Below are 15,926 nucleotides of genomic sequence, written 5' to 3'. Positions count from 1 at the left end.
ACTAGGTTGCACGTAAGGTCCCCAGTTGGGGGCGTGAGTGAGAGGCAACCACACAGTGATGTTTCTCTTCCTCTCTTTCTCCTTTCCCTTCTCTCTAAAAATAAATAAATAAATAAATAAATAAAATTGTTAAAAAAAAATGCCACCACATTAAGAGATGCACTAAACTCAAAATGTGTGAGGCTGTTTTGCCAGTGAAACATGGCACACTGTTCTACAGGTAGTGTTTTTTATAAGTAGAAAGAACACATCCTAAATTAATAAAAAATATAGCAAATAAATAAACCAGTAACACAGTCACTTATCATTATCAAATATTACGTACTGTATGTGCTATGCTTTTGCACACTCATGATTGCATGTGATATACTTTCATAAGACTGGCAGCAAAGTAGGTTTGTTTATACCGCCATCAATCATCACAAACACATGAATAATGTGTTGCGCTATGATAACTACAATGTCACTAGGCACCAGAAAATTTTCTCCTCCAATATGATCTTATGGGAGCACCACAGCATATGAGGTCTGTTGTTGACCAAAGCTTCGTTATGCAGTACATGACTGGAATACTCCTTTAAAACCGTGTCGAAGGGGATAAAATTCCCTATGAACAACATATTCACATCACCTTTTCCATGTACTATTCATACTGCACAGGATATATTATGCAACAGACATGCTTTGGGAACATCTATAAAGTTCTAGGAATGCTAAAGAAGATGTCACTCCTATTCTACCTGTCCTATTTCAAAGAACAATGAGGGACATTTTAGGAACACCTATGCTTTTCCTGAACAATCACTGTATTTTTATTTTCAAACACTAAATCTTATGCACAATTATAATTTCCTTTTTAACTTGGATATTATTTTTAAAATTTATAAATAATATACTGCATGTGGGATTCTAGGACTTACTTATTTCATTTCACAATTATTTTTCTAAGATTTATTTATGTCATTGGTTTAGCTGTAATTTCATTTATTATTATTACTGTATAGTATTTCATTATGTAAATATAACACAATTTGTTTATTTGGTTTTGGGGACTATTACAAACAGGGCTAGTATGAACATCTCTGTACATATGTCCTGGTATGTCTGTGCACAATTTTCTCTAAGGTATGTTTTTAAGAATAGAATTGTTGTGTCAAATTGTTTTTGTGATTGTATTAATTTACTCTGTCACAAAAAGTGTATAATATCTACATTCTTTTATTCCCACCAGTACTTGGTATTTTTGGATGCCTTCATATTTGCCAGTGTAGTGGGTTAAAATGGTATCTCGTGATATTAATTTGCATTTTAGTTATTAGTAATATTAAATATTCTTTGATATATTTATGGGCCATCCCTGCTTTTTAATTGGAGGGAGAGCAATGAAATATATGTGGCTGAAGCACAATGGAGCAGGAGAAGGGTGGGAGGTGAAGCTAGGAGGTTTCAGAGGTAAAGGGGACTTGATAAATATGAGTGAGCCATGGTAATAACTAGATCACTGTGGTGGCATTTCTATTTGGCGGTGGGGGAGAAAGGGAGAAAAACATCCATTGGTTGCATGCCCCCAACTGAGGTCCTGGCCCGCAACCTAGGCATGTGCTCCGACCGGGAATCGAATCAGGGATCTTTTGGTTTGCAAGCCAATGCTCAATCCACTGAGCCACACCAGCCGAGGCAAAAGCAAAATTCTTAAAATAATGTTATATTTATTTTTAAAATGCAATGATGGTTTACTTTATTGCCAGAGATTTGAGATTAATTCCTAGTGCAATAATTTTAGCAAAATTGCATTGAATGACTTTTATGAACTCAGCAGATGTGGTTACTCATGCTCTGCATCTGCAGTTACTGTGACTCAAATGGTTTTTTATCAGTTATTAGAGAAGTCACAAATTCCTGGTAAAACCATTTTTTTGAAATCAGGCAGCTTAAGATGCTCTTTTCTTTTAGATTTTTCTGTTTGAATACACTAAACTCATATTTCAGGAACATTTTGTTAAGTATAACTTTGCAAATAACACCATCAATATATGTACTCTTATGCACAGTGTATTAATTTCTTACTTCTAACTGTAGACAAATATGCACTTGAGTAATTGTCATATTTTGTGTTCTGTGACCATTTTCACTAAAGCAAGTAGATTATAATATAATTAGCTTATATAATATTGTAACTTACACAATGATTTTATATTTATTTTAAATCTTCACAAGGAAATACTAAGTTTACTAATATTATAAACGAGTTTTTATGGTATATAATTTAAAATAAATTTTTCTTAGTTTGAAAAATGGCAATTAAAAGGAAAGAATGAAGCATCTATCTTACTGTTCTTGTGAATTACACTTCACGGTAATGAAAGGCAAGCTGATGAAAGTTCTTTTACTTTCAATTTTATTTTTCAATTATAGTTTCTATTCAGTATTATTTTGGATTAGTTTCAGGTATACAGCATAGTGGTTAGATAATCATATACTTTACAAAGTGTTTCTCCCGATACGTCCAGTACCCACCTGACACCATACATGGTTATTACAATATTATTGACTATATTTCCTGTGCTGTACTTTACATCCCTGTGACTATTCCGTAGCTACCATTTTGTACTTCTTAATTCCTTCACGTTTTTCATTCAGACCTCCAAACCCCCTCCCCTCTGGTAACCATTAGTTTGTTCTCTGTGTCTATGAGTCTGTTTCAATTTTGTTCATTTATTTTGTTTTTCAGACTCCACATATGAGTGAAATCAAATGGTATTTGTCTTTCTCTGACTTATTTCACTTAGTACAATGCCCTCTAGGTCCATCTGTGCTGTTGCAAATGGTAAGATTTCGTTTTTTAAGCCCAGGCAATATTCCCTTTTATATATATATATATATATATATATATATATATATATATATATATATATGTGTGTGTGTGTGTGTGTGTGTGATGAATGCATAAACTGGTATTCACTGACATGTGTAAGCAGTTAATTAACATATTAAAAGTGTGATCTTGGGTAAAATAATAACCACCCTTGGCCTCAATTCCCTCAACTATGAGTCCAACAATAACACCTACATCATAGAATTATTTTGAGAGTGAAATAAGATAATACATGTAAAGTGCTTACCACAAAGCCTATTATAGGAGGCTCAAAAAAATCACAATCATAATTACTATCATCATCAACATCATCATCATCACATCAACATGGAGTAAGAGGATGACAATAGATACACACTGAAGACAAGAATCACAATTTTAAAAGAGATCTACGTAAAGCTAATTGACACAGCTTGGTCTTTAACACGATTGGTGGACTGGTACATCATACTTCAAATAATTTTGGCAATAAAAAATTATATAACTGTTTTGACAGAAAAGGAATTATAAAAACAAATTTTCAATTTCATATTTTCCTCTTTGCTGTTACTCTCTTGACCACATCTGTTTTTTATCCTTTCAAAACATCCTATTTTCTCCTTTCCTCCTATAGCATAATTTCCATATAACTAAATTTTTTCTTTTACTTTTAAATCTAGTAGAAGCCTCTGACTAAAAACTTACAAATAAACCAGGGCAGGCAGTTCTGTGATGCAAAAACCTAAGGAATCAAAAGTGTATACCATTTAAAAGGTCAGGAATACATATTACTAGTCTCCTATAAACTTATAAGTTGATTATTCCTTCTATTTCCTCATTTCTTCTTTCTAAAAAAATGTCAACACTGGCCTGCAGAAATAAATCATACAATGGTAAAAGATGCTCTGATAATGCACTATTGAATATTAAATCAAAGAAATGCCATGATGAAATAAGTGACATTGAAAAATACCTCTTTTATCTCCCAAAAAAAGATATTTCAATATTTTAAAGTCCTGAAGTATTAGAAGTAATAAATAAATTCAGTGAAGTTGCAGAATACATAATTAATAAAGAAATCAGTGGTCTCTCTATCCATTAATAATGAGTATCAGAAGGAGAAATTAAGAAAACAATTTCATTTACAACTGCATTAAAAAAGTAAAGTACCTAGCCAAACAAGACAAAATAGCTGTGCTTTGAAAGCTATAATACACAGATGAAAGAAACTGAAGACAACACAAATAAATGGAAGGATATAACAAGCCCGCGAACGGAAAAACTTAAATCATTAAAATGTCCCGAAAACAAGCTAGAGATTCACTACAATCTTTATCAGAATACCAGCATATTTAATGGAACTAAACAAATACTTTAAAATTTATATGGAACAACAAAAGACCCAGATTAGCCAAAGCCTTCTTGAGAAAGAACAAAGCTGGAGGTATCACACTTACTCCCTGATTTCAAATTACGTATACTACAAAGCTAGAGTAGTCAAAACAGTGTGACACGGCCATAAAAACAGATACATATATCAATAAAACACAACAGAATAGAAATCTCAGATATTATTTCACACTTATATAATCATTTAATCTATGCCAAAGGAGGCAGGAATATACAGTGGGAAAAAGATAGTCTCCAGTAAATGGTGTTGAGAAAACTGGACAAATACATGCAAAAAAAAAATAAAATTAGACCACTTTCTTATACCATATACAAAAATAAACTCAAAATGGATTAAAGATTTAAATGTAAGAGCTTAAATCACAAAACTTCCAGAAGAAAATATAGGCAGTAGACTCTTCAACACTGGTCTTAGCCACAGTTTCTGGGTATGTCTTCTCAGGCAAGGGCAACAAAAGCAAGAATAAACAACTGGAATTACATGAAATCAATAAGCTTTTAGACAGTGAAGGAAACCATCAACAAAATGGAAAAGACAGCCTATTGAATGGAAGACTATATTTGCAAATAATGTAACCAATACATGGTTAATATCTAACATATGATCTCACTTATATGTGAAATCTAATGAACAAAATAAACTGACAAACAAAATAGAAACAGAGGAATAGCTACAGGGAACAGACAGCTAACACAAGGAAGGGTGGCTGAAGGACTGGATGGAAGACAATAAAGGGATTAACCAGAAAATATATATACATAACACATAGACACAGACAACAGGGTGGTGATAGCCACAAGAAAGGGGAACAGGGCCGAGGTAGAGGTGGGCAAAAGAGGGGAAAATGGGGACAGAAAAGAGACTTTTCTTGGGGTGATGGCCACTTGCTACAGTGTGGAAGTGATGTTTTATTGAGGTGCACACTTGAAACCTGCATGGTTTTGTGAACAAACTGTCATCCCAAAAAATTCAATTAAAAATTTATTGGTAGCAGAAAGGGCCCGTGTGATTGTTGCCTGTATTTTGGCATCCGATGTGCAGGTTATTTGCCTGAGTTTTCAAGTGCAGTGTCTGTCACTGCCATGAACTACACAGGCTTTGTCCAGGGATCTGAAACCACTTTGCAGTCAACATACTCAGACACAAGTGCTCTGACGGCCTGTGATTATGGATATGGAACTTGGAACTCTGGGACAAACAGAGGTTACAAGAATTATGGCTATGGCTATGGCTATGGCCAGGATAACACCACCGACTATGGGTATGGTATGGACACTTCAAACTCTTGAGAAATGCCTTGCTCTGACACAGATGCAAACCCTAGTGCTGTGGGTAGGGCCAGTGCCAATCCCGTTTTGTCCAGAATTAACCAGCACTTAGATATGGTGCCACACTTGGGGACAGACATGATACAAGGAAGCGTGTATGGCTCAGGTGGAGAAAGATATGATTCCTATGAGGCCTGTGACTCAAGGGCTGTCCTGAGTGAGCATGACCTTTACCGGTTGGGCTATGACTATGGTGAACTTGACCCTGAGATGGAAATAGCCTACAAGGGCCAGTATGATGCCTACAGAGACCAGTGTCGCATGTGTGGCAATGACATCTTTGGCCCATGGGCTCTGAGCTGGGTCCAGGACTCCCGGAATAGCTGGCCAATGGCCTCAGGCTATGGGCACATGTGGGAAGACCCATGGGGCTGGGGGCCAGTACATGCCTGGTGCCTCCAGGCTGCCCTCCCTCTTCTCCCAGAACATCTCAAGGAGTCCCTGTACTTACAGTTGCTAACAAATAAGACCTAAGGAACTCATTGTCTCTCTCAGAAATTGAGAAGTTGTTAGCAATGGGTGAACTGAGCTCATCAACTCCCGGGCATTTGCAGCCCACCTGTGCAATCATAGGAGATGAACTAAAGAAGGACTTGAGAAAGTACATGATAAGATAATTAAAGGAAGAAAAATGTTGTGGCAACAGAAAAAGAAAAGATGAATGGTGATACCTCTCATATCTGTGTGCAGTAGGTTTTCTGTGGTCTGATTTTGACAAATGGAAGAGTGTCTACAGCCTGATTTGCCTGCCTGACCTCCTGGATGCTGTTAAAAGCTTTGTTTTTTGAACAGTTAGATGCCCAATTCTATTGTTGCCTTGTGAAGATGAGTAAATGCAGTGCTTCTTAAAATGGTCTCTTCTCCCTACCCTACAAATCTTTTGGTACTACCATTTTGGGAAGCCAAGCAAAGAGTAAATTGACCAGAAAACAGTTTTGGAAATTTGACCTGAAGTTAGTAGTGAAATAAAACTGGAGAAGAAAAAAAAAATTTATTGGTAAATGTGAATTGAATTTTTATGGCTATTTGAAATAAAAGAATATACTTAGTTTTATGTTTGAACATACTTAAGAATCCTTATAATAAGAACAATTTAAATCCAAAGGAAAAACAGTAACAGTGGAATATATGCTGTTAAATAAAATAAAATTTTTAAATAAAAGCTTGTGGGGTCTGTGGTACTAAATAAAATTTAATGTTATTCCTTTTAGGCTCAGTAGCAACATCTTTTCTAAAAGTTAATCTTGTCTTAGGTTACCTGAGAACTGATCATGCGCTGAGATGAGCGAGCAATATTGGCAGGCAGACCAAAGAAACTAGGTTTGTCATCCTCTGGAAGTTTTTCAATGACAGCACGATATTCCTATGTAAAAAAAGTAAAACACAATTTTTCAAAAGATTGAACTTAAAACTTGAAATCATGGAGAATGCATTGTGAAGTATTAAATTATTAGTTATTAGTATGTTACATTTTCTAGATAAATCTTACTTTCAGTCTGTATAATGTTATGTGTAAGAAATATTCTTTGCCATTACTAGTTCCTCATACTTATGTCATTCGATACTATATTTTCCTAACTTCTCTGAATTGATTAAAACAAACATATTTGAGTGGCTATGCCTAGCCTGTAATTATTTTCCTTGTGTGTTCCATTTTATCCAAATAAATATTCCAGCAATCTTTTAATTTATAGAAACTCTTCTATGAGAGCACTGCTTTGTAAATCACTTTATCATAAAGCAATTTCACTGTGTCTTCAGTTAGCTGATGAGTTGTGATGAAATGATTGATAATCCTATCCTTTCATCTCAAGAATTACTGTAAGCATTGCAAAGCCATGATTTGGAAAGAATGAATCTGAACAGTTACTCATAACTCTGGAAGGGTGACTAAGTGTAGACCAACACAATTTATTCAGTTTGGCCCAAAGACGGAAATCATTTTGTTTATTTTCTTGAATAGACAAGTTATTTTAAAGAAAGAATTGCATATGCATCTAAACTGTTCTTGCTGACGTAGGAGCAACAATTCTTGGTGAAGACACTCATCTACTGCTCCCTTCACATCATTATCTTTTCTATCCTTGGCAGCTGTCCCAAATATTTTCAAGGAACCGAGTTCCAGGAAGCCCAGAACCTATAAATACATCAGATTTGGGAGGACATGCTGTACAATCTTTGAAATATTTTCTTTGCTACAGTTCAACATTTGTAAACTTACACAAGGTATTCAAACACAGTGTATACATATGTAAATATGTTTGTATATGTGAGACAAGGTCTGTCCAGAAGGTATCCGGCTATGTAATGTGCAAAACACAGACATTTATTAAAGAAGATACAAGAAAAATTGTACATAGGACAATAACGCCTCAGTTCCCTTCAAAGTAGGCACCTTGGGACCTCACACAGTTTTCACAATCACCATCAGATGCCTCATCATATTTTCCTGAATTTCATCAACAGTATGAAATCTCTGCTTTCAAAGGTGATTTTAGTTGTGGAAAACCCAGAAGCCACAGGGTACCAAATCTGAGCTGTAGGGAGGCTGAATCAACTGGGTGATTTGATGTTTTGCCAAAACTCTGCACAAGACATAATGCATAAGTGGGCACATTGTTGTGATGAAGCTGACAGTCACGTTACCCACAGCTGCAGCCTTCTGAATCATCCAATAGTTTCCATGGAGGAATGTTCAAGCTTAACACAAAATCTGATGCAAATTCATTGCTCTACTTGCTCAGTCATTTTGATGCGACTCCACACAGTACACATGCTCACTCTATGGTGTCTACTGCCCTCACTGACTAGTACAGGGAAGTTGTCATTGTTCACACATGCGTATTCCAGTCCACTCTCCTTGGCTGCCAGGTTACATTGATGTCATGCAAACCACTCTCACTTTATTAATAATGGCTGGATTTTTTCCGGACATACCTCACATATGTATGCATTTATAAATGTGTATGTAAAGGTAGGTGTGTGTTTTCCCATCTCCTTGGAAAACTTCTGAATTCTTCCTTCCATCTAGCTCAGTTAGAAAGCTATCCTATAAACTTAAAACTATTATTTTATACACTTTGTTCATTTCAAAATGGCTATGAAATTTTCTCATTTAGACTGGCTAGAGTATTCTCTCTACTTAGGACTATACACTGATATGTTTTCTAAATGATAGCTTCATATCCAAACTGAATTATCCTCACATGGACACAAAAGATTATATAATAAATGAGACCATTTCCATGAAGCACAAAAACAGAAAAAACTACCCTGTTAAATGTAAACAATTGGAACATAAGGAGGACTTATGGGGAGCCAATAATGTTCTGTTTCTTGATCCCAGTGATGTTTATACTAATGTGTTCAATGTATAATAATTCATTGCAATGCACATTTATGATATACTTTTCTATATCAATTTTTATTTTTCAATGTAAACCTCAGCTAATAGAGATGAAAGATTTTTCAGGATACACATCCTGTAATAAATATATGATAAATATGTGATATATTTGTTTGTTCATTCACTGTAAGAGTGCACTCCATACATGCATCACAAAATCCACAATGTCTAGAACAAGGCTAACATTGACCAGCTGTTCAAAGTATATTAATGAATAAATACATAAATGAAAGACTGAAAAACAAAACAGATGGGGTACTCAATAACATAATATGTAAGATATAATAATAATAATAAACTTAATATTGGTTTTAACCTTTTATTTTTTGACAAAGGACTTTTCTTGAAAAATACTGAATTAAAGAAAAATGTACAATACTAAAAGAAAAACTATGTAATTGTGTAATTCATGAAGAAATATAAAATCATTAATACTATGTAATAAAAATATACAAATATAGGTTTGAGGTAAAATACTCTAAAATTAAAGTATTTGGACTATATTTTGTACTATTTTCTGGAAAAGATGACTACATCCAGCAAGTTTCTACAGGATGACTCAAAACAAAAAGCTACATATGGTTAAAATAAATGCACATAAACAAAAATACTGCTATAAAATCCAGATAAAATGAATTTTTATGTTTTTAGAATTGCCTTAAATTTATAAGTCTGCAAGTGAAGACAGAAATTTGTTAAATATATTTGATCTCCTTTATATTATTGAATATATCAGAGCACTCTTATGCCCACTAGGAAACGGCATATTCTCCTATTCCAGATCTTCACAGCAGTCCTACATTTAAAAAATCTTCCTTGGCTACTCCTTTCAAGATTTACTTACACGCTATATACTATGACACCTAACTAGAGGCTGTATATTGGCATAACAAATAATCCATATTTGTGAATGATAATTACTTGTGCATTTGAAAAGAAACAACATATATTTTACAATGTAAGATGTGACTCAAGTATCGATCTGGTAATAGATTGAAAATAATTAATTTTACCTACCAAAATGCTGCAGGATTTTGGTAGAGATAAGGAATATGGAAAAACACTTTTCTTGTTCTTTTGGTTTAATACATCAACTATTGAAGAATTAAAAAACTGTTTCAGGTATGACTGAAGAACTCTAAGGTCAAAATAGTTATCTATACGTCCTCCATGAATAGCATTTTCAAGTATACCATGTACAAATTCCCACTGTACATCTTTGGTACCTATAATTTAAAAAATAGTTTTATTAGTTTCATTTTTAAGCTATTAGAAATATTCTAAAATATATTCTAAAATATTAACTAAATTATAGATTTAAATTATATTTATAGAATATAACTATATATTTAATTAATCTAAATTATTTCTTAAATACTCATTAATAATAATTAATATTTAATAATCACACAATGGCTAATATTTATTGAGATTATTTAATCAGTAAAACTTCCCAAATGTTTTACATTTATAAACTCAAACCTCATAACAAATATAGAACCGTTGATATTATCTAGTTATACAGATGGAACAATTGAGGCATAAGGTGGCTAAGCACCAAAATCAGAAAATCACATACTCCCACAGCTCTGGGCTGAAACAAGGTACACTCAAACCAGCACCATATTCTTATCTGCCACATAATACTGCATCCTTAAATTGAAAATTTCTTTTTTTTTAAATTATTATTATTATTTTAAATGTTTTATTGATTATGCTGTTACAGTTGTCCCAATTTCTTTTCCCTCTGCTACCCTCTACCCAGTGGCCCCCCTCCCTCCAGTTGTCCCCCCCTTTTAGTCCATGTCCATTGGTTGTGCATATAGTTCTTCTCAACCTCTTCCTGTCTACTCCATTCCCTCCTACTATGCTTCTTAATTCCTGTACCATCTCCCTCCCTCTCCCACTTCCCCCTCCCTGTTGACCTCCCCCCAATACGTTCCCCATACCTATAATTCTTTTTCCACTCTCGTTGCCTACCTAGTTTGCCTTTGTTTCAATTCCCTAGCTTCTGTTGTTGGTTCTTGTGATGCAGTTTTCATTTTAATGTTCATAGATTTGATCCTCCTTCTAAACAAGTCCCTTTAACATCTCATATAATAGTTTTGGATCTAATGAACTCCTTCAGTTTTGCTTTGTCCTGGAAGCACTTTCTCTGCCCTTCTATTCTGAATGACAGTTTCGCTGGATAGAGTATTCCTGGCTGTAGGTTTTTGATTTTCATTACTTCGAATATTTCTTGCCAGTCCCTTCTTGCCTGCAGGGTCTCCTTTGAGAAATCAGCTGATAGTCTAATTGGGACCCCTTTGTACATAATTCTTTTCTTCTCTCTTGCTGCTTTTAAGATTCTCTCTTTATCTTTAATTTTTGGCAGTTTGATTATAATGTGTCTTGGACTGTTTCTCCCTGGGTCCAGTTTTTCTGGAACTCTCTGTGCTTCCTGGACCTGTACATCTATTTCCTTCCCCAAGTTTGGGAAGTTCTGTTTCATTATTTTTTCACATAATTTTTCTATTTCTAGTTCTTCTTCTTCACCCTCTGGCAATCCTATAATTTGAATGTTCGTTCACTTATACCTGTCCCAGAGGTTTCTGAGCAGCTCCTCATTTTCCTTACTTTTTGTTTCCTTTTTCTGTGCTGGTTGTCTGTTTGTTCCTTCCCTTTGTTCCGATTTGTTGATTTGATCTCTGGATTTTATTTCCTCACCACTTGTCTCATATGTGTTTTCGTTCGTTCCAGTATGACTAGCTTTCATTCCTTCCCTGTCTTGTTCCAAATCTTTTGTTAATTCTGTAAGCTGCTTTATGACTATAGCTCTGAACTGAGACTCAGAAAGATTTCTTATTTGTTCGTCTGTCAGGTCCCACATCTGCTGCCTGGTGACCTGTGTCACCAGGATTTCAATCGTTGTCTGCTTCATTCTGACAGTCCTGTGTTTAGCTTTGCTTCCTGGGCAGGCTATAGGGGGCGGAGCCCTGTGCACTCCTCACTACCTGGTGACCGGTGGCGATCAGTGACCTTTTTCGCCTCACTGTGGCATTTTGTGTGGGGGTAGGGGTCCAAGATGGATTCCTGCCATTACTCTCTGCTGAGAGACTGGGATTCGTGCCCCACCCTCTGGGTCTCACCGTCCAAGGCAATGGGGGGGCTGCCTTTCCCAGCGTTGGAATTGCGAGCTGCAGGGTCTCGACTGCAGCCGGGATTGCTCCCTTGGCATTTCTCACAGTCCCGCCGCTGTCCCCGCTGCCACCACAAACAGCATGGCCGTTTCTCGCCCCTCCTACCCGTCCGGGCGAGCACCGATGGTTTATAACTTCATATGTTGGGCTTCCATATAGTTTTATTATCTGGAATTTCTGGTTATCTTTTGTTTTCAGGTAGTTGTATTCCTACTTAGTTGTAGAGGGAGCCCGAGCGTGTCAGTCTAAACCTCCATCTTGGCTGGAAGTCTCTTGAAAATTTCTTAATGAACATGTGAAACGTAATTTTATGCAATGATAAACTCAGTTCATGCAAAATCTGATTAATGGGGAAACTACTAAAATGCATTCATACTTTATAGTCTTCTCAATGTCATGATTTTTATAGTCAACTGTCCATTTTCTATTCTAATAGAAAAGTAATGTTGTATAAAAAAACCACATGGGACTTTTATATAAACTTTCATTTTGCAATAAAGACATCTTCTTAATCCCAGTTCAGTGATGTTAAAATATAACAATTATATCTGAGGTCTGCAGTAAATGACAGAACCACAATTATATTTAAATTATCTAGTTAACAACACTGCTAGCGTTACTAGTTTAGTTCTATTTAATTAAAAATGTTATAAAGTTCAAAAATAATCACAAAGACTGATGGCAGTGTAACGATTTACCTTCAGGCACAGGTGACTTACTGTCCCCTGCAGAGCTAGGGCCTTACAGGGTACTGGACTAAAGTTGTTTCCCACTTGTATCTTACTACCAACAGTAACCAAGTAGGTATTACAAGGGATTTTACTAGGACTTGCCAATTTTCTAGTTCTGATGTCCAGTAAATAATACACTAGTACTGTGTATGTCATTCACTGATTCATAACTCACCAGGACATTTAAAGACATTAATTAATATACCTTTCAATTTAAAAATACAAACAGCCATCACAGAAAACATTTTATAAAATTTTTTAGAAAATGATATTTTTCTTATACCCAATTGTTCTCAAGACAAGTTTTATTATGTTTAGGATAAAATAAAAGAAAAAGAAAATAAACTATAACAGCAATATTAATAACAGTCAATAATTACTGATAATTTACTCAATATATTAAATGTACTACATGTTATATGCTTTATGTATCTTTTTTCATTTAACTCCTCACAAATTGAATCAACTGAAGTAGTGCCTATTATTGTTCTTATTTTACAGATCAGAAAACTCAGGCTTAAAGGTTAAGAAATTTGTTCCAGGTCGCAAAGCTACATAAGCTCTGTACCAACAGCCCCTATAATTAGAACCCTTTCTCTCTCTTTTTTTGCACTTAATTCTATATATTTGGAGGTCTCTTAACATCAGCAAATTTGTAATCATAAGATTATAGAGTCAAGATTTTAACAATGAGATTTAATATTATTTTAAAGCATCTGCCTCTTAGTCCCAACAACTCCACGGTATAAAAGATATAAAAAAATCACATGACACTATTAATTCTATCACAACCTTGAAATATAACGATAAACCTTTCAATTCCGTGTTTTGGTTTCCTTATCTTAAAAGGGTAATAGTAAATGTACTTATCACTACTGAATTGGACACAAATGGTTAAGATAGTATATTTTATGTGTTTTTGAACACAAAATATTTATAATAAATAGATTAAAGCTAAAAAGGGTGGGGGGCAACAGTAACCTATGCCTCATAGTGGTATTACAAAAATCAAATAAATGTTCAAAAGCAGTTTGGAAAATTACCAAGCTTCCATGCAAGGTAAAGTATTAGCATATATCCTCCAAAAAAGTCTGTATCAAATAAAATACAACAGCTCAGCACAGAATGGAGAAATGATGACTCATGTGTGGAAAAGAACAGGGGTGGTGCTTTTGGAATGTTGGTAATCTGTATATCGATTTGTGGCTAATTATATAGGTTTAATTTATAAAAATTTATTGAATTGCACATTTAATGTGTACTGTTCTGATGTGTAATTCAAAAAGGTTTTTAAATAAAAACTCAGAATACCATTTGGCATTAAATAATAGCTATCACTTGATGAAGTAGAAAGAAGTGAACAGAACCATGATGTGATCTGGACATGAAAGGAACAGAAACTGTCAAGGCACCAGATGTCTGAGGATAAACAACTACATGAATGGTGGTGCCATTTACTAAAATGGGGCGGACTCAGAAAACAGTGGTTTGATAGGGTTGCAAGGGTAGGGGGAGAAGGGAATCAAGAGTTCTATTTAGGACAATTTTTTAAGCTTAAGATTACTATTAACATATTCTCTTTCTAAACCATCATTGTCTAAACTCTAGTGTCCCCTCGCCTTGACTCTGCACAGTAAACTTCAGGGACTGTTTCTGTCTTCAGGAGGCAGAGGGCTGGTGGTGGTCTCAGGAGCTCAGATTATATGGTCTTATTTGCTGCCCTATTTCAATCTATTATTTGTACTTTGATTCCTGATCCCTGCTTAATCATATAATTATGGTTCTAGAGATTCTTGTTACTGACCTTAGTCTACCATTCTCTTGAATTTTAACAGTTCCTTTGAAAGAAAACTGAGTAGTTCAGTTGAAGTCTGAAACTTCTGAAGCCCACAAATTACAATGTCTTACTGGCTTTCTGCCTCCTAACAGCTACAGAGCAATAAGAAATCTTAAAGAGTTATATCAAAAAGAATGACCGTGCCCTGGCTGGTGTAGCTCAGATGGTCAGTGAGTCATCCAGTAAACCACGGGTTTGATTCCTAGTAAAGGCACTGCCTAGGTTGCAGGACTCACAAAAGAAAAGGCAAAAAGCAAATTTTATGAAAGTTAAGACACTTTTGAAAAAACCATGTTGTTAATATGACCTCCAATTTTTTTCTACTAACACTAGGGATAAAAATTTTCATCCTCAAAACTTACCATCAAAGAGCCTGTCAATAATGTTGTACCCAGCCCGAAGATCTGATAAAGAAAACTCATAAAATTTGGTCCAACCCTATAAAAACAAATTTTAAAAATATTAGAGAATTATAAGTAGTTCAAAGATATATATCTATGTATGCATTACTGCCCTTACTACCTTTAAAACAATGCTCAATGCATGCTAAAAAATAGTGAGTTTTTAATAAAATAATGAATCTAAGATAATAGTAATATTTTAAAAGAGATTTATTTTTCTCCATAAGATGCAAACAACTTTATAATACCATAAGAGTTTTTATCATTAAAGTATGTGGAAATACAGTCAGAGAGAGAACAAACTAGCATAAGTAAATTTTGAGTCTACATACTGTATACACATTAAGATAGTTCCTGTAATTTTTAAATTCAGAACTGTGGATTTTATCCACAAATATGAAAAACAGAAAGATAACAAGAAAAGCTTTAAAGGCTCAAAGGCACACAGCATTATTTTTTGTACATTTGACCCACAAAACACTCATATTGGAACTAAATAAAATATAAACCTACAGCTAATAGTTACAATGCTTGAATATAAAGAATATTCACAAAGATCTGTGTGAATATAAAACAATTATAAATAATTTCCATGGGGCTCCCATTAACTGTAACTAACTACATTTATGAATTTAAAAATTTTATGAAATACGTTTATTGTATAAAATTAATACTATATGTCATGCTCTAAGAATAAAAGAATGAACAAAATATAAATCATCCTGCCCCTCATGAAGCTTTCAGTCAAATGTAGAGTGGGAGGGGAAAAATGAAATGTA

General features: G+C 34.6%; 1 protein-coding gene across 1 annotated transcript in view; it reads right to left on the bottom strand.

Annotated features, from left to right (window-relative positions):
• Positions 1-15,926, bottom strand: part of LOC150019825 (cytoplasmic dynein 2 heavy chain 1-like) — a 287,287-nt gene that overhangs the window by 57,629 nt on the left and 213,732 nt on the right. The window contains exons 80-82 of the mRNA XM_090266701.1: positions 15,109-15,184; positions 10,017-10,225; positions 6,852-6,956 (exon numbers count right to left, since the gene is read on the bottom strand). Of these exons, the coding sequence (XP_090122827.1) occupies positions 6,852-6,956; positions 10,017-10,225; positions 15,109-15,184 (390 nt within the window). The remainder of the gene's footprint in view (positions 1-6,851; positions 6,957-10,016; positions 10,226-15,108; positions 15,185-15,926) is intronic.

Source organism: Furipterus horrens, unplaced genomic scaffold (assembly GCF_987537825.1).
Source record: "Furipterus horrens unplaced genomic scaffold, mFurHor1.1.pri manual_scaffold_2, whole genome shotgun sequence".
Taxonomy (NCBI): domain Eukaryota; kingdom Metazoa; phylum Chordata; class Mammalia; order Chiroptera; family Furipteridae; genus Furipterus; species Furipterus horrens.
The sequence above is the reverse complement of the archived record's forward strand: the minus strand, read 5'-3'. Positions and strand labels throughout refer to the sequence as shown.